The 24,965-nt window shown below is 43.8% G+C and overlaps 2 protein-coding genes across 3 annotated transcripts; both read right to left on the bottom strand.

The window, feature by feature from the left end:
- Positions 1-365: 365 nt before the first annotated feature.
- On the bottom strand, positions 366-2,879 carry LOC6594693 (aryl hydrocarbon receptor nuclear translocator homolog). The gene is made up of 2 exons (XM_002019584.2): positions 2,810-2,879; positions 366-2,684 (listed from the first exon to the last, which is right to left on the bottom strand). The coding sequence occupies exon 2, from the start codon at positions 2,586-2,588 to the stop codon at positions 648-650; it is 1,941 nt and encodes a 646-aa protein (XP_002019620.1). The 5' UTR covers positions 2,589-2,684; positions 2,810-2,879; the 3' UTR covers positions 366-647.
- Positions 2,880-4,211: 1,332 nt separating this feature from the next.
- Positions 4,212-24,158, bottom strand: LOC6594692 (protein neuralized). Of its 2 annotated transcripts, none has more exons than XM_026995284.1 (3): positions 23,926-24,158; positions 5,839-7,613; positions 4,212-5,772 (listed from the first exon to the last, which is right to left on the bottom strand). In XM_026995284.1, exons 1-3 carry the CDS (start codon positions 23,948-23,950, stop codon positions 5,524-5,526), a joined length of 2,049 nt encoding a protein of 682 aa, XP_026851085.1. In that variant the 5' UTR covers positions 23,951-24,158; the 3' UTR covers positions 4,212-5,523. The 2 variants fall into 2 exon arrangements, with proteins under 2 accessions (XP_026851085.1, XP_002019619.1); XM_002019583.2 differs by lacking the exon at positions 23,926-24,158 and adding an exon at positions 17,205-17,730.
- Positions 24,159-24,965: the final 807 nt, after the last annotated feature.

The following is a 24,965-nucleotide window of genomic DNA, read 5'->3' as shown; positions in this document are numbered from 1 at the left end:
AAGAAAAGCTGCACATTAAGCGAATTTGTTTATAAATGAATCTATGCAGATGTGTGTGTGATATACTTTTGTTTGCATTCGCAGAAAGCGAGCGAAATTAATGGGAGAATTGGATTGGTGTCAATGTTGGCGCTGGAGGGCAATACTTTTCAGGGGAGGATTTGTATGTGCTTTTGCTTAAAATTAACAATTTTTGTATATTAGACTACGATTTGTATATGTATTTATATATGTATATAAGTTGCATATGAACTTGAAAATTTGCATAATGGTTGGAGCACTTAATGAGAAAAGAAGATAAGAGAGAATTTCACTCCCAAGTCGAAGCCCTTTTCAGAAATCGTATAGAATACATAGGCTCTGAATAAATATTATCGCTCTTGTGTGCTCTTTAATTGCAAATACCTTTAGCTTTTTGCGAATTATCGGGGTTTAGGGAGGGGCCGACAAAATGAAGATACGAATATCGGAATTCTTGGGTACGTGCCCAATCGTTATGTACTTAAATTGCTATTTACGAGATTACCATGGGTCTGCGTTTTGGCTGAATTATTTCAACAATTTTCCGATAGATTGCACTTGAGAAATGGTCAAGAGAGAGAGACGCGGCAGATGGAGTGGGATTGGATTGCATAGGACTGTAGGGATTACTCAAACGGTGTACTAAACATATTTATGTTCAAATCCTCGAATGTTGTGGGTGCACTGTGATCGAGCATCTGGAGCATGTCGGAGAACTCCTGGCCTTGCGGCTGACCGGCTCCGGCTGGTCCCCCGGGATGTGCATGCGGATGATGCGGATGCGCCGTCGGATGGGGAGGATGTGGGTGACCTCCTGCATTCTGCCAGTCCCACATGCCCGGCGCATTCGGTGGCGGCGGCGGTGGTACTGCCTGATATGGTCCCTGCGGTTGGGGTTGCTGCTGCCGATTGCCATTGCCAGCGCTTAGCTGCGTGTAGGTTGGTCCACTCGGCGACCGTGCCGGGCTGGTCTGCTGATACGCATAGCCTTCGGTGACGGGCTGTTGTTGTTGCTGCTGTTGCTGTTGCGGACGCAGTGCGCCCCACGCATTGGGCGCCCCGGGCGTAGGTGACGTACCCGACTTGGGGATCTTGGCCAGTGGCGAGGGTCCACCGCCCCCTGCGCTGTACGGCGAATGCGTTGTATCGTAGGCATAGCCCACTGGTGTGTTCTGGGCCGATCCCGGACGCTGCTGTTGCTGCTGCTGTGGCGTGGGCGCCTGCATGCTGAGCATGTGGGTCTGGTACATCCCATCATTGGTGGCACTGCCAGCGGGAGTGAGTTCCCTGCGTGTGTAATCAACGCCAGGGGCCTGCACATAAACATGCTCCTGCTGCTGCTGCTGTTGTTGCTGTTGTTCAGGTGTGTGGGCCGCAGCGGCGTCAATCGGAGCACCGTGCATGGTCTTCCCGGAGCTATTCGTGCACACAATGTATTCCACTTCATCGGTGTAGGGATTGAGAAAGGCATACGCCTGGGTGCGCAGCCAAACGTATTCGGAATTCTTGGCCCGTGCCCTGTAGAGCAAAGAGAACATCTGTCCTTTCTGTTTGAGCACCTGATCGAAGCTCTCCTTCATGTGACTCTGATCTTCGGGATGGAAAAAGTCGTAACAAATCTTCCCTAGCAGCTCCGTTGGGGTGTAGCCCAGAATGTTTAGCACACGCTGATCGACAAACGTGAATTTCCCGTCCATGGCATGGCGTGTGATGAATTCACTCTGATTGTTTGAGCCGCTCATGTCATTCGCTGCCGTGGAGGTGACCTGCAGCCTACCGATGGCCACCAGGCAGCAGTGGGACGTCATGTCGTCCACATCCCGCTCCATATGCATATTGGGGAACATATCCGTGGGCGGCCAATTCTTGATATACCCCGTGCAATGGACCACAGCAAAGTTGGTGCCATCGCGAGAGGGTCCGAGGGAGTTGCGCTGCTTCAGGCGATTCAGATGTCCCGATACCATGGAATCGGAGCTGACATTACCCACGCGCATGCGACAAATAAAACCGCGACGGGCGCCCATGCTCAACCTCATCGAAGACTGATGTCCCTCCTTTTTCACCGTGCCCGATTTGAGATCCAGGATACGTCCCGCATTCTGTGATTCCTGGGTGGAGAGCTGCTCGCGAATCTTCTCGCGGTCATCGGGATGTATGTGCTCGTACAGACTGGTGCCATACCAGTCGCTCTGGGTGTAATTCAGCACGGGCGTCACCGAGTCTGAAACGTAGATAACGCGACCCGAATCACAGGATACCACGAAGAGGAACCCGTCAGCGGCTTCCAGGATTAGATGCTTCAGTTCCTGGTCGGTAAGAAAGGAGGGTTTGTAGGTGCCATCGCTACTGGTGTTCCCAGTGCCCCGCAGAGCCTTCATATGCGCCACAGCCATACGAAGTATGGTCAATTTATCCGGTTTTCTGGCCAGCGCACTACATGTGGGTACCATGTCCGAGAGCTCTGTTATATAGGCCGTCATTTTATTGCGTCTCCGTCTCTCGATCTCGCAGTGGTTCTCGCGACTGGCAAAGCGCTCCTTGTCCTGTATGTTCGCCTCATCCATGATTGGAATACGTAATTAGGCACAAACGTTTCTTCAGTTCGCTCGCGCTTCGTTTTCTGCTGCTTCTGCTTTAATTGTATTTGGGTCGCTTATGCTCTGGAAAATGGTTGGTAGACCCAAACGGCGGGGGTGGGGTTAGTATTTTGTCTACGTTGTGTGTATGTGTTTGCTCGTCAAAGCACGATAAGCTCTTTTCATCTATCATTCATGGCTCAACTCACATTTAATATAAGCGGGCTAATTTTCAACACACCTAAGCACCTTTATTTAATTGTTTAATGCGCGTTTTTACCATTAAAACAAGTTTTTTTCCTGTTTTTTTTTTATCTGTATAAAATCTCTGTTTACTGCGTGTCAGTGTTACCGTGTCGAGAAAAGATACCGTCCGACCCACTGAAATATACCGTCTCATTTTAAAAATATACCGTAAATATACTAACGAATTCAAATTCTATATTCCTCGATTCTTATATTCCGTGGAATATTATTAGCTAGATAGAACATTTTGACATGCCCACATAATTTTATCCGATTAATGAATCTATTTTCTACTTGACTGCCTTATTTTAAATACTTTGATCGTTTTTGCCCCAATTTTGGTTCCCCAACAACAATATAGCGTCCCGTATAATGAAAACCCGAACTTAGTCCACTTATGCCCCCCCTATTTAAATAGTTCAACTACTTGAGGTAAATGGCGAAAAATATTAACGATTGTAAATTCTTCTTGCAGTTTCACGCCATCTTTGCTCTGAACTTAAAAATAACCACGCTATCTCTCACCTGAACTGCGCTAAAATTATTAAATTTGCATTATTTTCGGAGGAAAATTTAAATACCCCCTTGGCTCCTAATAGGTTAATCGTTCTCCGTCAAGGATTGGAAACCTTGGATTGGAATATTGCTCACTTTGTATATTCCGTAAAATATTACTAGCTATATATGTATATCGAAAAGTCACTCTGGATTACCGTTTTTACGAATTCATTATTATTTGAATTATTGTTATTATTATTTGAAATAATGTAATTCAAACTACCGATTCGAGGTCGGAAATCTTAGAATGCTAGAATACTGTGAGTGTGGCCGATACATCTCCATTATTTGTGATGAATATATAGTAACGTCTTCGGCTGGAATCTCCCTTTATTTTTCGACCTATTTTCCCCAAAATGAAAAACAAACTGTCTGATATTGTTGTCAGTAGTGTATTTAATGGTATTACAGCATTGCGTTGTCTTACATATATCAAATATAATTTCATAAATACATTTAAATGTTTACTCATAACTAGGCATTTGTATTCGTAAGAGTACGAATACTTATTCATTAAAAAATTAAAAATTAATTATAAATAGTGGCAATAACAAATGTCTCCATTGTATCCCTCGCGCCTTATCCAATCCAATCCAATTCAATCCATCCATACTTATAACAAAAATAGTATGCTTGCGCTTCATTTCGCATTCCATTATTTTCTTTGTTTCTTTTGCTTCTTAGATGATCTTTTACTTTAATACAATCTTAGGTAAAGTTTGTTTTGCTCTGTGTGTTTCTGCTTGGTGTTTTTAATTAATTATTGGCAATTCTCTAACTGCATGTTTCTGTTCTTTTAGATGGGCATCCAGTTTTCAATACATGTATTTCCTTTCGAGCTGTTGCTGTACAACATACAAGTCTTTTGTTCATTTAAAATATATAATCATTGTTTCATTAAAAATATGTGCACTACTTAAATGTTAATTCATTAAAATGCGGCATTTCCATTAAAATTGCTTAGCGTGAGTGCTCAATATACGATTTTCCTTCATAGTTTTTTTTGTTGTTTTTTTTTTCTTTTGTTTTGTTTGGTTGAAGTGAAGTCCCATTTTGTTTTTTTTTTTAGATTAAACTTCAGCATAATTCGTTGACTAGAAATTAACTTAAAATATCGCTTAAAACTAAACTATAAACTAGATTTAACACGCATCCTGCTCTTGCAGTTTTCTGTCTTTCTTGTATTTTGGTTTTCGTGCATATAAGCATTTTTCTCTGATCTCAATCTTTTTGTGCTGGCAGAATAGATTTATTTTCTGTGCTTTTCCTTCTGTTCGGAAAGTAGTCAATGGTTTTAGTTCCTATAATTTCCATGTATTGTAGTTGCCGCAAGCCTAAACATAACTTTTCATTCAAAATCCTTTAACAATTTTCATAATTTTTGCAAATTCAAAACATTTTTTAGCACCAAAATGATTGGAAATATATAATTTTTGTTTTGTTTTTGAATCGAAATTTTCATATACAGAAAAAACTAAGTAAATTTGCAACAACTTTTGTCCTTAAATTTTTGCACAATACAATAAAAAAATTTAATACAAAAACGGATCGGCTCTGATCAATCGTTCAATCCTTCCATACAATACTTTGGTTTTTAATATTTAGTGTACAACACGCATAAATATATTATGTATACCATATGTATGTGGCTTCGGTGTTTACAAAAAAATTAAATAAACGTAAAAATCTCGGTTGAACAATACAATAATATTCTCAGGGGGCTCCGGCTCTCGGGCGCACTCTCTTATACTCATAAAATCACAAAAAAATTAAATATATCTAATAAAAATATATAAGAAGCATGCAGACATTCTTGCTTCTGCCATCTCTCTAAATAGTCCTTTCTATAATCTTTAGTTTCTGCAAAAATATCAGTTATTTGTTAATACTAGAGTCTTGCAATCCATTCCATGCCGTGCTACTTTTCCTTCCTTATGCCCTATATAATTGATCTCTCTTCCGCTGCTCTCCTTTTCTTACGAAATGCAACAAAGTATTTTTTATATTAGTTTTTTTTTTTTTTAGATTTGATTGCGAGTTAAAAGGTTTTCTTTTGTTTAGGAAACTGAAACGCTTCCCGCTGGCTTGAGGGGGCTGCTCCTACGCTCAGTCGCGGCTCCTACGTCGTGTAGGTCCTGATGACATCTCGAATCACTGCCCGACACAGCGGACAATGGCCGCCGCCCGCGCCGCGCCACTGCTCGATGGCGCAGTTGTAGCACATGCACATGTGTCCGCACATATAGAGCACCGAATCAATGGGATTCTCATAGCAAATAGTGCACTCCGCGCTGGAGTCCGTGCTATGCTGATCGCTCAAGCTGTCCTTCCATTTGTTGGCAGCATTGTTTGTGCTATTGGCGATGGGCTATACGAGAGAAATGTCTGTTTAGTACGAGGCAAAGATGGAGATCTCTCTCTGTTTGGGACTCACCTCAATATACTGACTGCTGGCGGTGCTGATGAGGGTCCCACTGCTGCAGGCTCCGGCCAGTATCCCACTGGAGGTCACCGTCGTGGTCGTTGGCCTCGACGACATCTGTTGGCCATTCAGATCATGGGAGCTGCTGGCTGGCGGGAGATTTACGACCAGCACAGTGCCACCGCCATTCGGTTGGATCTGCAGGATGTCACCATTGGAGGGCATGCTGATCATACGACTGCCGTTCGCTGCTCCAGCGGCCGAGGCCAGCGTGCTCGTGCTCTGCGCCACACTCAGCTGTGAGTTGTGTTGCAGCATCTTGGTGGCCGCCCCAAGCAGCTGTCCGGCATTCAAGCTGGTCATGGACTCGGTCATGGGCAGCATTCTCGAGGTAGAAGCGGAGGAGGTGCTGCAGGCGCTGGCATTCACCTGCGGCTGTGAGGGATATGCCACCATGTTCGGCAGCTGCTGGCGGAACATCCTCAACGACTGCGTCGAGCCGTAGACATCGAGGAAGGCCCACAGCTGCAGGGACTGATCCACGTGCATCACCACAACGGCTGGGCCATTGTTCTTGCTGATCGACACCTCCCCGTTGGGGGCCACAAAGAAGGCAATCTCATCGCCGCGCTGCGGGGCGGCCGCAATGTCTTTGCTGACGACCCAATACTCGGGACGATCGAGCAGAAAATCGGAATCATTTGGCAGATCGTTTGGTTGCAGGACGGCAGGATTGCACGACGTCAGACCCAGCGCCAGGGCCCCCACATACATCTGTTCTGTTTTGAGGACCTGCACAATCAGCTTCTCCCCGATGCGTATGGGGCGGGCCGTGAAGACATAGCCCTGACAAAAGTCCGACTCTGTGCGGGAGGCAATGAAACGGTCATGGGAGAGACGCACATTCCTGCCCTTCGTGATGTGGAAGGGCACGGGAATGAGCCGTCCATTGGCATTGTATCGCAGCGGTGGCAGACCGTTCGCCAGGTCGTGGGCGATGGCCGCCTGCTCCACACTGGCTGTGGCGTTTCCTGTCAAATGCAGCGACTGCAGCGACGGCATCACATGCCGCTCCAGATCGTGCTCGATCACGCCGCCGTTCCCGGGCAGCGAGCGACGCGACTGCTGATGCGGATGATGCGGATTCAGGGCGGATTGTGGCGGCATCTGCTGCTGCATCTGTGGCACCGGCTGCTGCTGCTGTTGCTGTTGGATCGCCGGTTGCAGGGGCAGGGACTGGGTTATCTGTTGCTGCTGCTGCTGGTACATGTAGATCCTCGAGTCCAGGAATTCAATTCCCGTGCAATTGCCATAAATATCAATCACAGTCCACAGCAGGCTTCGCGTATCGATCCCCGAGAGGATCACACCCTTCTCCTCATTGTTGATCCCGTAGATCACGTCCCCCGCATTGTTCACGTAGTAGTACAGGATGTTGTCCTTCTCGCAGTACTGCTCGTGCAGGGCCTTGGCCCAGAAGCCGGGCCGATTCGTCAGATCCGGACAGGCGTACTTGGGCAGGGTGCCCTCCAGCGACACAGGATCGTTGCTGGTGAACCCAAAGCGTATCCCTCCATTCCAGTTGTTCGAGATCTCCGCAAACTTCACGCAGATCCTTTCGTTGATGCGCACTGGGCGCGCCGAGAAGGTGATGGCCCGACAGAAGCTCTCGTAGCGACGTGCCAGGGTGCCATCGCGGGAGATCCTGATGTTATCCCCGTGCACGCTGTGGAACTGCAGGGGCGGCAGGTTGTTGGGTCCAGGGCAGGAGGAGGGCGAACGGCGAACTGTTGGAAAAAAGATAAACAAAATTCTGGCTTTAGAAAGGGTTTTCGGTGGGGAGATCTATGATGGATCCCTCTACGACTTGTATTTATCCCCTAGATACTTTTTCTACAGCCACATTTACCCATTCTACTCATTCTTCTTCCCATTTATCTCTTAGATACATTTTCCGCCACATTGTTTGAACATTTTTTGTGTTAGAGAAGAGCCACAGACACGTCCCACGTATTGGATTACGCATCTTCTTGGCTGCAGAGTTTTTGGCAGGTAGCCGGCAAGCCATGTGCTAGATATCGGATTACAGAGCCTCCTCGCTCTCGCTTCGAGAAGTCAATAAACCCCAGAAGCCTAGGCCCTGGTATTCCTGGGCCCTAGTTGCAGCAGCACGTGACTTCGATGAAGATTATTGATCCCCATTCGATGGGGCAATGATCTCTCAGCGATTCGAAAAGCGAAGGAGCATAGATCTTTCAAGGGAACTCAACGTAAGACCTTGAAACGAAAGGAGAAATGGAGGAAGAACCAAAGGGAGAACAGGAGAAAGGGAGCACCGATCGCAAGGGATCATCCAGTGGATCAACAGGCGGATGTTCTGCATAGAACAAACCATATTTCAGGGTCAGATGGTGGCATCTTTTCCTGGAAAACTGCCCTCGAAAAGTGTGTGTATTTCGGGCATATGAAAATATTGTTCTTGGGAATTCTGGGCAAGAACGTGAGTGTTCAGAAAATAAATTTAGGGTTACATTTGAGTAGCTTTTCTGGTAATTTTCAATGGCAAGGGAATCCCTAAAAAATACACAAAAAATTTCTTAATTCTGATCCGCCAGCAATTGGCATTAATTAATGATAAGATGCACCTTGCAACCTTGCAACAGCTGCTGGCGACAACAATTACCACCAGCAGACGACGACTCCCGACTCCTGAAGGATGCCAAGGACCTGCAGAAGTATCTATAAGCAATCCATATGGCAATATAAATAATTACGAAAAAAGAATGACAGAGGACAGGTTTTTCCTTTAGACATCAGACGAAAGCGACTGGCTGTGGCATGCCGCCAACAGTTGCACAGGGCAAAAAAAAATAAAGGTAAAAATGTAGAGAAAATACAAAAAAAAAAAAAAAAAAAAAAAGAAGGACCTGCACAACATCAGGGACGGACGTGCAACAAAAGGAGGCAGATGGAGACGAAGACGAAGACGCAGACGGAGAGGCATGAAAGATGAAGATGATTACCATGTTGATATGCGGCGCGTGGCAGCAGCAGCAGCAGGAGATCCAGAGCGAGGATCAGCGGCGGCATGTGGCAGCTGCCACACGAAGACGGAGACGGCGAAGTAGGAGGCGGGGGCACGGAGCGGCAGGAGCGGCAGGAGGCGGGGGCTAAGGTCAGAAGCAGCTGTACATTCGGGGGAAACAGGTAAAACTACCCTAGAAGCAGACGAGTGTTCCAGTGTTCCAGTGCTCGATTTTCGTCCACCGAGGGAGGGTTGCCTGCCCTTTCCCTGGGCTTCGATCGGTGTGTCCTAGGGGTTGGCGGCAGCTGTTCAAATTTCATGAAAAACGAACAAACGACAGATACAGCGATACAGCGATACAGAGATACATCGAATGCAAAAGATTCTCCCTCTCCCGCTCTCTCTCTCTCGCTCCTTGAGGGTTGAAATTTAATCCCCGAGAGTCCCAAAAATCCTGCAGGAGCAATGACTTGCAGCAGCGGCGGCAGCAGAAATCTGTACAGAGAAATCCCCGTTCTGGGCAGCGTTTAAGTGCTTCTCCACTTCCGCACTGGAAGAAACAGGAAGTCTCTGTGCCCCTCACCCTGCAGCAGCAGAAGGAAATCACAAAAATCACACAGAAAATGGAAAGGGAGCAGCAATCTCTAAGGTTCTCTGTGCTTCCGGCCACAGATGGAGAGAGAGAGAGAGAGAGAGAGGGGGGGGCAGCCAGGGGTGACTAGAAGGAGAGCCCCACTCCAAAGAGAGGAGCCAACACTCCAGAGAGGAAGAACCAGAGACGCAGAAGTGTCCACTCTGCAGAGACACCCGATCCCAAAGGCTTCTTCCGACTGCGTCTCTTCCTCGGTTTCTGCGATAGAATGTGCCCCATCAATATTTATGAATCGACAACGCCAGACATTTGAGGAAGTAGGAAATCACGTATATTCCACGGTGCAGACGTGTATTGGAGCTATTAGCGGCGGCTGCAGCAGGATGTGGCGACGCCTACTTTTTACTGCAAACTGGAGACCGGCAGCCCCATGCCACATGCCCCCTGCCACATGCCCCAGACACAGACAGACAGACAGTTTGTCCAGTCAATGGAAACACAGAAGCTATGCCATGAATGAAAGACGGCGTCTCTGTTTTTCCTTGTTTTTCCCCTGAATTTACAATGCACACAACGGTGTTACGACGCGTCGATACTTTCAATTAGCCATTGGATAGCAGAGCCCCCCTCCCCCCTCCCCGACGCCAGCCACGATCCCAACTCCATCATCGCCCCTTCAAGTCCCAATTAATTAACAGAAGCTGCGTTGGAATTGTCTCTGGAATGGGGGTTTTCCTCTAAATGAATGAGGCTTTTCCTCGGTATTAAATAGAACTAATTGCATGGAAAATGTGTGGAGAATATGATCGGGAAACGATCTTTGCTAAGCGAAGAATTATGTGGGACAGCACATTAGCAATCTTTAAACAATCCCCACATCCACTCTCTGTTCTTCCCATCTAAAGATCTCCTCTTCCGTGATGATCCTCTGAAGATCTGCCTATCTTAATGATCTGCTCTTCTCTGATGATCTCCTTTTCCGCTCATCTCCCCCTTCTAATGATCCACTCCTCTTATCCTCTTCTGTGCAGATCCCCCCCCTTCCTGTGAGGATCTCCCTTTTAGTTTAATGTAGATCTCTCTACAAAATTGGCAGCATAATTTAAGGCCCAAACTACCATTCGGCAATCGGCAATCGGCAATCGGTAATCGTTCGGATGAGAAAAGTTCAAACGAAACTCAAAGAAGACCAAACACCGAAGCCCAACGATCGTTGTGGTGGTGCAACAGAGAGGCACCGCGGCACCGCGGCACGAAGGCAAATTTTCGTCGTTTTGGGAGAAAAAGGAAAAACCTGATTTACCGTTTGGCAGGCAGATCGTCCCGTACCGTCCCATGTACGAGGCCCCGAACCAAAACATTTCCCACGCTGTGCAAAACACAGAAAAGAAACAATTCCCACGACTCCAAATTTGTATATATAGAAGAGAAGAGACGAGATATATCGAAGAAAACCTGTAACAAGCCGCAAAATAATTGCAACCAGAGATGGAGCCGAAGAGTGAGAGAGTGAGAGAGCGAGAGAGCGAGAGAGCTAGAGAGATCTTCTCTAAGAGAAGCAGAGAGCGGGTGGAAATATCATGTGAAAATCATGCAGGTGTCATAAATACAACTCCAGAGCATGAGGCATGAGGCAAGAGGCAATCATTGGAACCACAAAAAGATGAAGATCACAAGGGAATCAGCGATTCAACGACTCATTAGATTTCAATTGGCACTCAATCGAAGGAAAATGCAATGAAAATTCGTTGAAAATTGAGTTACATTAACTCTGGGGAGATACATCATTAAACAGACAGACAGACAGACAGACAGACAGACACCCCTGTGCCCCCTTGAAGTGGAGATTTGAGCGTTGAATGGTAGCCTCTTCAGGAGATTTATGGCTTGGATGGTTGGATGGATGGGAGCTTAATAGATGCTTAACGATTTGTGTTAACAAATCACTCAAGACCAATGTGGGCAGAGAAAGCAGGAGTCTAGAGAGTGTCCTACTTTGAGAGATCTTTGAAGAATGAACAGCAGAATTAAGCCAATGATTGGGACAGCAATTAAGAGAGTGATTATGTGCCTATCCCAAGCAACAAGTGATGGACTCTGTCTGTCTCTGCCCACTCGCTGTGCCTCAGAGTTCATAGGTCACGTGCCGCCGTGTGCTATGCCCACGTGCATGATTCATAGAGGAAAGGGGGACGTGTGCGGACAATTAACACAACGACTGGAAGGCCGTCATCCGTCGACCGTCGTTTAATTGCACCGGAAATGCTCCATAAACAGGGAATAGAGGGGAAACCTCTGCGTAGTGGGGGCTTTTCCGTATCATTTACAAATTGTATCAATTGGTCAACCATTTGGCATAAATTACTTTGGAGGGAGAGCGAGAGTGGAGTGTGGATCGATTGAGTGGGTGAATGAATGAATGAATATTGAGGTAAGCTTTTGGCCTACGGACTACACTGCGGGGCTTGTCAATGGCTCAAGCACAGCCCACATGCCGCACGATAAAAAGCCTCGGATACCCCCCTCCCTCTCTCTCTCTCTATCCGTTAAAGGTGCAACATTCATTACATGTGTGTGTGGGTTAGTCGTTTGGATTAGAAGATAGACCGAAGACAACAGACGATGGATGTTGTGGGCAGCAGTCGCCCCTCCGCCCTCGCCCTCGCCCCCTGATTTGTCGTCTGTGTAAAACAATTCTCACAGCAATAAAAATATTGCTAAATTCTTGGCTTAAATTAACTGCAAATTAAGCTGTAGCTGTGACTAATTAATGTTAATTAATAACTCACAAAGCAGAAAAACAAAAACAAAAAGCAGAGATGAAAGTTTTCTAAGAAAGAAATCCAAAGGAAATAAAGGAATAATCAAAATAGTATTCCGATTAGGATGATTTAAAGCATTTAGGTACTCAATATCTTCATCTAAAACCCTAACAAATAGGGTCACAATATCTTGAAAATTGGAACCTCCACAATTGTTTTTTAATCTGAACTTTCTCTCGCTTGAAGTATTCTTTTCTTTCCTTTCTCCAGGGTATCCTCCATAGTCGTTTACTTGCCTAGTCTTTCCCCTTGAATGCAAAAAACAAACCACTTCCGTTCATGCCTCAATCGGTGGTCAGTGCAGCGGAAACCGCACTCATCGCATCGCATCGCATCGCACGAGAGAAGAGAAGAGAAACTTCTGTCTCTGAGGAGAGTGTTTTCCCCCCGCGCTAAAGACCCGGTTTTATGACACTGCCCCCTCTCTGTTGTAATTCTAGTAGCCTCTTTTTTTACAGCAAAGAAAATGGGAAATAGACTGCAAAATATAATAAAAATAATTGCACAACAGAAACACAGAAATGTGGCGACAAAACGATGGAAACCAGAGGTCAAACGACGAGTACGAGTATGGCTGGACAGCACTTGGTGGGTCGTGGTGGGAGGGGGGTCTCTTCCTCTAAGTACAATGCACTTTTGAGGCGATTAAGCGAAATCTGATGCCGCAGATGGATGCAACAGACAGACAGACAGAGAGAGAGAGAGAGAGAGAGAGAGAGAAATCAATGCTGGAAAAAGTGCTCCCCAGAAGCCCCCTAAGAGAAGCCGCATTTGTCCACCTTTTCTCTCTCTTTTGGTGGGGGGTTCAATGACACCGCATGTCCCTCTGGTGTTTTCCTCCTTTTTCACACACCAAAAACGGTGCCCCCTTCTAAATATAATTAGCTAAAGGGAAGGCATGGAGAGCATGGCCAAGCTGTAAAAAACGTGCTATAGATAGGAGATAGAAGGAAGAGAGCAGAGAGAGAGAGAGAGCGGCTACGGGGGTGGGTGGCCGACAGCTCCAATCAAATTTACATGTTGTTTTATTTTTACAAGACAACAAACAACACCAGGAATGGGAACACCTCTCTCTCTCTCTGTCTCTTCCTCTCTGTCTATATATATGATATGGTATATCTGCTGCTTGTTGCGCTTCCATTTGTGCGCTGAAGCATGCCCCACGGCCTCACAGGCCCCACAGGCCCCACAGGCCCCACAGCTACTCCAAGCCAAGAACAACCGAAGCGTATAGCGGCCATAAAAACACGATCTAAATACAGAAATACACGCAGAAGGAAGCCTAAGACACTTCAACACATCATAATATAAACCAAAAATAGAGAGCTCCAAGAGTTTTCGAAAAGTTCCCTCTCAGGGAATGGGAAATGCTATAACTCTAAGAAAAATTAAAGATCCTTTCAAAAGAAATACCCAACATGAATAATGCCCTAAGCAAATAATTCCCTAATGAAGTTTGAAATTTCCCTGTAGCATATTCAAACAAATGGAACCCCTTAAGGAAGGGTTAAACAAAGGAAATTAAGGAGAATAATGCCTATCCCTAAAATGCTATTTTTATTCGAAATTTTCCTACTTTAAACCACATTTTCGTACAGTTTTCAAATGGAATGGAATGATAGGGTAGCCTCTTGCTTTTAGATAAGCTTCGACGTCTCGTAAGCCTTTGTTTTGTTGCGTTTATCGAAGCGTTGCAATATCTACTAACCCTCCACCAGAGACTACCCACATATGTACGAGTATATATATAATACAATATCATATAATGTAAGGCCCTCCACTGATGATACGACTCTTGCATTTCCACTTCTTGCCGCACTTGACTGCACAACGACGCTCCGTCTTTGTGTTGTGTATTTTTTCTGTAATTAAATCACTCAAGCGTTGAACGGGGGGAATGTTCAAGAAGAGGCTTCTTTTTTCATAGAAAACACATCATTAAAATGTGATTATTACAAGGGCTACAAGAGGCGCTCTTCCAGCATTTGTTTCTTTACAAAATATGCTTTAGATATCTTTTAATATTCAGATACATTTAACATATTTAAACCATTTGGAACAGCTGCAAAAAGTCTCAAATCTAGTTCTAGTTCTTCCCTGAAACCACATTAAAGCCGAAAATAAAACGCCACAAAGCCAAAAAAAAAAAAAAAACCCGATTTGACCAAGTTTTTCGATGGACAGCTGCTGCTGCTTTTGGGACATAGAAATACGATAGATTAAAGACCCGTAGGTGGTGTTCCGTGGTGGCAGTGATTTATGCATATCGCCCGCCTCTGCCTCCCGTCGCACGCCCTCCTAGTGCCCCGTAGATAATTGACCCAAAGAGATGCCTTTTTATACCCGATACGATACGATACATAGGTATTTCTGCTCCCTCCCTCCCCCTCCTTTTGCGTGAGTTAATTGCAGCTGCCTCTTGGTTCGTTTTACCTGTTGTTGTTGTTGTTGTTGTTGTTGCTACCTGAGTGAGTTTTTGGCTGGCCTGGCCTTTTGTTGCAACACCCTTCCCTGCCTCGGGGTAGCCAGAGCTTGTTTTTTCTTTGTATCTAATTTATCTATGGAGTGCGTTATCTTCCTCGAGAGACACAGATACAGATACAACACTGTTAACCATTTCTGTACTACATTTACGGGGTCTTAGAATGTACTGCCAACCCTTTGGATTCATTAACTGATAAAAGTTAATAACAATTTGGGTCGAGAGAAAAGATAAAAAAAAACATATGAGAGAGATCTAATATCTCTTTTGTGGGGTTTTATAGGTATTCCTGACCGAAAAGTTCCTGTATTTAAAAGAGTTCTCTATGAATTTTGGGAATAATAATGGAATCTAATCTTATGATCGGTCCTGTATCAATTCTAACTATAATTAGGCATTCTCTGAATCCCAAAAATCCCCTAATTTATAGCAGTTATATTTTTGTAATATTTATGGTCTCTTCAACCACACTTGTGTTAAGAGATAGCCACATTTGTACTTATTCGCACATGATTCATTCTTAAACCCGGAAGATATTCGTTTTACATTTGTAAAGGAGACAGAAAATCGCTTTATTTCCAACATTCTCCTGAATCAAATCTAGCCGCACTTTATTTCTGGCACAACAAAAGCGACTATTATTTGCACTGACCGTTATCAGAGAACAGAAGTGGAGTGGGAAAATAGAATTGGCACAGGAACAGGCACACCCCCTATCAGCTGATAATTTCACAATCATGAGAGCCACAGATGTGTGAGTGCAGTGCCCAAGAGATGGACGGGTGACACATCGACTAGCATGAAGTCATAGGCGGAATAACAGCAAAACGAAAGAACAGCAGAATTACCCCAGAGGAAGAAGAATTACCCCAAGAAGGGAACAAAAATTGCCCAAGAGCCGAGCGAGAGAGTGAGAGCGCAAGGAAGAAGCGTGGGCGTGGGCGTGGGTGAGGGTGAGCAGAAACGCAACAGATGTGTATGTAATTGTTGTTCCCCTTTCTATGGGGGTGTGTGTGTGTGTCACTCGCAAAATAACAATCGAAGGTCGCTTCGGCAGCCAGCGAGCAGCGAGCACTCTCTCGTAAAAGCCGAGACTCTGAAAAAGTAAACCGTGAGAAGCAACAGCTATGCCGCGTTCGATCCTAAGTAAAAGCCAAAAGCAAAGATAAACTTTTTAGCCAAACGTGCCAGCATACAACGAAAATGTAATAGAAAGAAAATACAGGTAACAAACAACAGACAGAGAGAGAAAAAAAGTAAAAACCAGCTGATTCCAGCAACAACAAAGTAATTTCATTGATTACCGATACGCAACGCACGTTCAAAATGGAATGGAAGACATAAACCATTCCGTAGCCATCCAGCGGCTAACCCGCGTGGCTGAAGCTCGACTTCAAAGCTTCGGCCAGACACCATACCACACCTCTTCCTGCTGCTCCCTCCCCACCCGCCAACACAGGCTGCTTCTTCGCAGATCGTTTGCTGGATACCCTTTGGGGAGGGGAGTACACTCGAGCAGTGTTTAGAGAAGCGGCTTAGGGCATCCAGGGCTCGGCTTTGCTATTTCTTCCTTCTTTTGTTTCGTGTGTGCCTTCTACCTCTCTTTTTCTTTGCTCTTTACTTTGTGCCGACGGCGGCAACGGCGCTTCGCGTACAACGATTTCCCCCTCTCTGCTGAATGGGGAATATGGGGGCTCGGGCTCGAAGAGGTCTTTGCCTATGCGTCATTGGGGCCTTTGGCTTTGGTTTTTCTGGTTTAGCCTTTAAGCCCAGAGAATCCAGAGAGAGAGAGAGAGAGAGAGAGGCCTGTTGGGGCCTTTTTCTCTCAATCAAAACAACAACAAAATTGTTCCCCCAAATGGTTCCCACATGAAGATAATCGTTATGATAAACAATAATCGTACGTTCGCTCCTTCTTCTTTCGGGAAGATTACTCTTTTTCCGATTCTACTTCTCCTTCAGATTCTTCAGGCAATTTGCGGTTAAATTTTTGAAATTTGTTGCTTGAAGAAGTGCATTTCTTTTGTATCAACTGACATTTCCGGCTAAAATGACTTTCGGTTGGTCTTAAGGTTAATTTCTTTAGAAGAAACCTTGAAAAAGCTAAGGTTCTTCAAGTGTTAAGGCCATTACCCCATTCATAAAACATTAACTATATTTTGGCTTAATTTTAGCCCACTTGAGAGGGAAATTTGCTTTTGTTTTAAGGCAAACAGAATTCTCTGTTTGTTTGACTTTGAAGAAACGGCAAAGAAAAATGCTAATGTATGCAGAAAGCACCGAGCGATTGCTTTTGATTTACTTATTTATCTTTGCCGCATTAATTAACAAACGCTACAGAGATCCGGCTAATATTATGTGGGAAACGGAATCATTTCTTAATGAATTCAGTCTGTGATCACTGTTTCCCAGGCCCAAACGGATAGCTTTATAAGAAATGGTGGTGTAATTACTAACCGAGTCCGAAGCGCTTCTTGATCTTTTTGAGCAAGTGCATCTTCTTTTTGCTGGACAACTTGTCTTTGGTGCTCATCAGCAGCTCGTTCGATTCCATCGCCAGGACCTGGGCGGCCTGCTGGGCGGGCGTTCCATTGTGCTGATGATTCTGTTGATTGTGATGCTGGTGCTGATGCTGGTGATGGCTGTGGCTGTGGCTGTGGTGGATGCTCAGGTGGGGATGACTGCCCTGGGTCATATAGTTGGCTGGTATATCCGAAAGACCCATCTTAGGTATTATTGCTTTTTGGTTTTTTTCTTCTGCGGAAAAACTATCAAAGTGTGGCGTTTGGAAAACGCTAAAACCCAACAGAGAACTGCTCTACAGCTGCTTGCAAACTTTATTTGGCATTAAATTAAGCGAAAATTGTTCTTTTCGATTCTAGTAAAACATTTTGGATTTTTTTGTTTGGCTCTCGTTGGACGCGCAACAAACGACAAGGTACACGGAACGGAACAACGGACACACGAACAACCGAACGACTGACAGAACGACAGAGACGAAGGCGAACCGAATGCTTCGACGTTACAATTTTAACTGTTCTTTGGTCTGTCTCGGCTGCACACGATAGAGCCGCTGCTCGGCTGGAAAACGCCACAGCTGAGAGACGGTTAGGCAGCCACCAGGCGAAGGGGGAAGGTATGTCACACGGAGGGTAGGGCTGGTGCACTCTCTTGGTTGTACATTGGATTTAATTTTTGTGGAAACTGCGGCCACAAAGCAGGGAGCATGCAAAGAAATCTTTTTTTAGAGAGATTCGTTGATTCAGGGAGTTACGCGATTTAGTTTGGGTCATATTATATTATTTAAATAATTCAAGTCCACAAAACAACATTTTCTCGCAGTTTTACTGATTTTTCAGTGATTTTCACGATGAATTTTACTGAAAACATTATCTTTATAACTAAAATCTAAAAATCTAACAAGCATTATTTTCTGCAGTTCAACAAAATTTGTAATGCATTTCCTAATGTCTAATTTATAATCGACTATTTCTTTTTAGGGATCTCTCCGATAGAGATCGCCCTGTCGGACCTCACCTTCTTTTACAATATAACCTGTCAAAAGGCAACACAAACACAGCGTGAATTTCAGTTCTCTCTTGCAGCTGTTTCTTATTTACTATGGTTTCCGCTCGCTCTCTTTGTGCCTGCCATTCGCGTTTATCGTCGCTGAGCCTCCCTTATAATTCCCCTTTGTGGCACAGCGGCTTGGCTTGGCTTGGCTCTTGGCTCTCCTTTCCTCCTCGCTCCTTGGCCTTTCCGCACACCTTGATCAGCGATTCCTTTTATGCCCATTCTTGCTTCTAGGCCAAGACGCCTGCAGACTGCAGCCTGCATATTGCCTTTGGCCAGAACGCTCTGCTCTGTGCTCTGCTCTGTGCTCTACTCTCTGCTCTACCCCTGTGATCTCTACTAACTGTTGTTTTCCCTTCTGGTCTGTCCGTCGGGTCTCTCTGCGTTTCGCAGCAGTTCAAGCCGAGGTTCAAAGCAATTCTCTGTCTTCTCTGTTTTTGGGAAAGGTCATAAGGTCCATCATTCCATTCGACGGCTCTCCATATAATTCGTGTGTAACTCTGGGGGGGAAACTATGCAAATTGCCCCCTTAATGCTTTTGATCGTGAACTTTGTTCGGAAATTTCGTACTCTAGGGACTTTGGAGTACATTTGCGGTACTTCATTGCTAGCAGAGAGAGAATATCCCCTCAAAATATGATGATTATCCCAGATATGTCTTTTATACAAATTCATTTTCCGTATCAGATATCTTTAAGTAAAGAACTTCTATTAAAATCTTCCAGAAATCCATTGCTTTCATGGGAATACCTTCATCCCCTTTCTTTGACAATCTCCCCCAATTCCGTATTCACAGTTTTCAAAGAAACCAACAGAAAAAACCACAAAACATCAGTCTTCTCATAAAAACCCACACTCCAAGACCTTGAACTGCAATTATTTTGAAGTTCTTGGCTTCAAAATGAATACAACTTTTACCTACGATGATGGGGACACATGCTATTCGCATTTTGGTGCCATTTCGTTGGGGCTTTCTGTGGTTCTGCGGTTCTGCAACTGCTGTCTTCGCTACTGATTATCCTTTATAGATGGATGCCACGCTGCTCTGAAGGACGATAATTGCTCAGGGAGTGCTCTTTGGCCATCATCATCATCAATGCGCTGGACAGCAACAGCAGCAGCAGCAGCAGGACAGAAGCAGAAGCAGTCTTGACAGCAGATGCAATTTTCAAGATCGGAAGGGATCAAGATCGGAAGAAGCAGTACGGTACGTTAGGTAGGGGCTGTGGGGAACGTAGGGAAACAAGGAAAGCATTTAAATTTTGATATTAAAGTGGAAATGCATATTCAGCATCCTGGCAGCAGGCGTGCGTCCTGGAAATACAGCTGCTGTGTGCCTGTTTTGTGCAAAAAAAAAGGACCAATATATTGGCGAAACAGGAACCAGCGGCAACCAGCAAGGAGCCCAGCGGATCAACCCCAAAAAATTGTCAAAGAGCATAGCAGAAAAGGCGTACATCTGTGGTTGCAGTTTTCGAAACGAAAAAGGACCTGGAAAAAGGGGTCTACACTCATTCGATGTTCTGTTTCGATCGCTCTTTGCTCTGTTTGTTTGCCGATTTCCAGGTGTAAAAATTCCTAGATACAGAAAGGATTTTCAGAGCCACGTGCCGAGGGGCGACCGACGTGCGCCAGTTGCCAGTCGGAGTCGATAGATAATGCTGCTACTCCTTCCATCTACCCCCGACTCCTGTTTCAACTCCATTTATAAATACGCGCCTGTTTATATATTCATATTTTGTCAGCAGTCAGACCCCTCTTCAGGGCAGATGGTGCTTCTTGATGGGGGAGATAGGCCCCAGATACAATACTATCTCCTGCTCTGTTTCTGTTTCGGTTTCTGCTGTTTATTTGTGTGTTTAAATTTAGATTTTTGGCACAAGGGAGGCCCCAAGAAGGCATTTTGCAGAACGCAGTCTTTGGTCTCCCACGAACATCTGCCAACAGCAGAAGTATCTTCGTATCTCAGTCTCAGTCTTCGCTGAAAACCCGCATTTATCTTTTACCTTTGGCCTGACAATTGTCTACATTTTCGAGCATTGTCTTGGAGGATGTCACAGCCACCGAGACGATTTACCTTTGCAGGCAGTTCCTTAACCTCCCTCCAACTCCTCACCGCTGGTGTCCTTTCTGATCCCTGTCACTGTCCCACTGTCCCTGTCCTGTCTTTGGAGAATTGTGTTCTTAGGCAAGCGTTTAATGAAAATGCCAAATGATGATTTTGCACGCCAAGTGAATAGATATATTCCTACCCAAAAGGGATAGATAGATCAACGATTCAAAGTTGTGGGAAATATTATAAGAAAATGTCCAAGAAAATGCCTAATCGATCTCTGGCAAAAGGCAGGATTAACAGATATCAAAGTTCTACCACCAATCGGTAGAAAAAACGAGGGATTAATAGATCAGTTTACAAGCAAAGTTCCACCCACGGTTCCAGACAGAATGGTAAACATTTTTTATCTTTAGATATTTCTCAGATATTTCCATTCCGTCACATTTCGAAGATAACAAAAACCCACACCCTCTACGTTTCTATGGTGGTCTCTTTTCGAATAAAACCTCAAAGATAAACAGAGAATAAAAACAGGGTTACACAAATGATATTTTGATTGAATTTCCCTACACACATATCACATCATATCATATCCATTGAAAGGAAGGGAAGGGGGTATGCTTCTACCCTCTCTATGATCATGCTGTAAGCAAATGTTTGGAGTCCGTCTTCACCTTGGGGAACGACGACAACTCAAAAATGTCTGATAAACCCCATGTCTGGGCAGTAGATAAAAATAGGAAATATATAGAAATAATGAAACGATTTCTAATCATCGGAATGGCATCTAAATTAAATGGGGAATGGAATCTGAATACTGCAAAAAAAAAAGAGGAGTTTCAAGTGTTTCTAGAGATAGAGATACGTTCAAGGGACAGGAAGAGGCCTATGAGGAAGTAGATTGGAACGATTTATATACCAAAACCAAGAGAAATGTTGTATATATATACCAGAATCAAGGGAATGAACAGAATGATGGTATTTATATACTAAAATATACCAGAATCAAGAGAATGATGATATCATATTCCTACTATTAATATTTACTTCTCGGCAGATGTCAGGCAGATCCCTTAGACAGCTGAGAATTTTGTCGATCCACCGATAACCGATCAATATCCACCACATACATAATTAAGTAAAAACTGTAGCAAAAGCCGAAAATGTTTAATTAGAAAACGACATATGCAAACGCCAGCAAGAAACGAAGAAAGGGAAAGGACGGATCCCGATCCCAAGGAGTTTTGTATAAATAAAACCCGAACTAATCCCAACAGGACAGGACAGGACACAAAGGGGAATTGAAGAGAACCGAATTGCGCAAGCACTTGAGAAACGAGAATGGAGAATGGAGGAGGGAGAGGCATACAGCAGAAGCATATCGTATTCGTATTCGTATTCTCTGTGTTTCCCTTCTCCCTAGTACCTGGTACCCAGTACCCGATCGAAAACAGGGGATAATGGTAGTAGAATCCATGAATCCCTATAGATCTTCGATCGATATATAACAAAACTATTCAAAACGTTTTGTTGCTGAAGGAATCGGTTATGATAGAGACAAAAAGATGTTTTAGATCTGAGAATCTTAGTTTTTCATCTGAGAAAACCAATTTGATCCTTAAATTTAAGGTTTCTTTGGAAATATTAGCTAAATATTTGAAGATAAATAGTGATATTTCTAGGAACACAATGGTTATGTATCTACCAATTTTCTTAGAATTCTGAGTTCTTCTCAGTTAGAGTATCCTTTAGTCGATATACTTATCCGTATAATTGCTTCTTCTCCTCCAATTTTTTGGGATACCTGCCGAGACAGCAGCAGTTGGTTTTTCTCTGCATGCATCTTTGCCTCTGTCTCGATGGAAGATCTAACAAAAAGGGAATTCGTTTGAGGGATGCATTTGGCAGCAGCAGCAGCAGCCTTAGCTTCTACTTCCCATCATATCCGTATCCGTATCCGGATCCTCCTTCCTCCATTCGCGTCCTTATGTGCATACGCTAATCAAATATAATCGAGAGAATCGAAGAGAAATACCCGCCAAAAATCAACATATGCGATCGAGGATCGCAGGATCGCGGGATCGAAGGGAAACGGCATTCCGTTAGCAGGAAAATATTGGATTGTACTGTGTGTTATGTTGGCCAAATGTTTGCCTTTTTTTCATCAGGGGTTTCAGCTTACACAGTTTTTCCATAGCAGTTTTTTCCCGCCTGGAAAACTGGAAAAACTCCTCATCTTTCGCAGATACAAACAGGACATTTGGCAAGTCATAGAGAGAGAGAGGCCGGCCACAGCATGTGTCTTTGTATGTTTCATGGTCAAAAGGAGAGTTCGAGTTCGAGTTCCAGTTATCATCCTACCTGCGCCCAGAGCGCCTGCCTATTGGAGGTTGCTTCATTGTTCTGATCCTTCTTCGTCCTTTCCTTGGGCCATAAACTTCTATAATTTATTGTCTACAGCTGCATGGGGAATATCTTAGAGAATAATTGAAACTGATTTTTGATGGAAGAACATACATAGACTATGGACTTGTGATGATGATGTGGTAAGAAGAGCAGGTATCCTTAGCAGTTCATGTTGCATCCCCCGTTCATTGCACCTGTAAGATTGCATTCGAGTTCGCGCCCTTCGTTGAAGACTCTTGTCTATAGCCCTGTGAGAGAATTCTTCGACTCTATTCCTTTATTTTTTTTTTTATTTTTCCCACTTCTATTTTGTGACTTTTTGGGGGTATCTAAGCTGCTTAAGAGTCTGTTGTCCCTATATTCTTATAACTTGAGGAGTAAACTCAATGATAACTCACTGCTTATAGCTAAAGGAAAACTCTCATAGTCTGTATTTCACTTGTGCCTCTATAAGTAGCTCAATTGATGGTTGATCCTACCTTTACTGTTCCCCCAAACTGTATTTAATAACTATTTATGACTTATGGGACCCTTTTGCTTTCTTAAAATTTTGATTATAACGAAACTCCCTGCGAGCTCATATGTTTTTGATTAGATTTTTCTTTTTCTCAAGTAGAAAATAGATTCATTAATCGTATAAAATTATGTGGGCATGGCTAAATGTATAGCTAATAATATTCCACGGAATATCAAAATCGAGGAATATGTTTTTGATTAGATTTTTCTTTTTCTCCCAAATTTAGATATTCTAGTCGAGCCTTAGATCCTTAAGAAAGTATCATAACAGTATACGTGAAAAAACAATCGCCACAGCCAAGCACCGGCAAGGTGCCATCTCTAAGGGCGAAACAGCTGTTCACCTGCCATGTGTCCGCCCTTGTATGTGTATTGGTGGTGGGAAATGAATGGGAAGGTCACAAACCTTATTGGAATGTCCCCAAAGTCTCCAATTGCACGATTTAAGAACTTGCAAAACGATTATCAGAAGATATTCTTATCATTGAACCAACCTCATACACCCCCCCCCATAGCTTACCGAACAGCCCCCCTTTTATGTCCTCAACAACAAACGGCTAAAGCCGCTTCGGAACATATTCCCATGAATTCCTTTAAAGTCTACATTTATAACGGGCTTGGACTTACCTATTTTACTAGCCGACTGTCCCATTGTTTACTATAATCACTATATCCGCTTTGATATCAAAAAGGCACAAAATGACAACAACAACAACAGCAAATACACATTTACAATTTCTTTGGCATCGAATTTTCAGATGGCCGTCGGCCTTTGCAATTTTCGCGTACGCACTGTATCAACTCGATGCCTATAGCAGGCGGAGGAGCACATTATCCGAGCTATTTAGTTTAGTTTTAAAACATTTTAAAGCTTTTAATTGGTGTTTGCCGGTTTTGTGAGGCAGGGATTTATCGGACTTATCGATGAGAAATCTAACTTAACCCACGAAGCCCCCGTATATTTAAACAGGTGCACAACTAGAGTTAAATCGCGATTTGTAAATTTTTTTATAAATTATTCTTGTAGATCTATACTATCCTTCTTCTTTAGTTACAAAAAAACTGCGATATCTTTCACCTGAACTACGCTAAAATTCTTCAAGTTTCATTATTTTCGGGATATGTATTTTAATACCCACAAGTCGAATATCGGTTAATCGTTCCTTGTCCATGATCGGAAATCGTATTCCTCGATTTTGATATTCGGCTTAATATTGCAAGCTAGATACGATCTTCAGCCTTGAACACGTAAATTTATCTGATTGATGAATCAATTTTCTACAAGATTGGCTAATTCTAGAGATTCTTTTTTGCTGTATAGTTTATAAAATAAGGAAAGGAAAATACCAACAAAAAGAGAGCAATTCCCAACAATCGAACATTTCGATATAAAACGACATAATGACAGCCCTGGTTGCACAAAAATACTGACTAGTATTCTTCAGAAGAATGCATGCGAATCAGGGTGACCGTTTACGGTATTTTTAATACTTTTCAGTATTTTCTGAGGTCAAAATTGAACCGACCTATATTTAGTCAATTTCATTTTCAACGTTATATAGAAATCCAATAAAAGCAAGGATTTAAATTAAACCAATCAAGTAGAAAATAGATTCATTAATCGTATAAAATGATGTGGACATGGCTAAATGTTCTATATAGCTAAT

Source organism: Drosophila persimilis, unplaced genomic scaffold (assembly GCF_003286085.1).
Source record: "Drosophila persimilis strain 14011-0111.01,24,50 unplaced genomic scaffold, DperRS2 tig00000000-arrow-pilon, whole genome shotgun sequence".
Lineage (NCBI taxonomy): Eukaryota > Metazoa > Arthropoda > Insecta > Diptera > Drosophilidae > Drosophila > Drosophila persimilis.
Note: the sequence above shows the minus strand (reverse complement) of the source record. Positions and strands in the feature narration are given on the sequence as shown.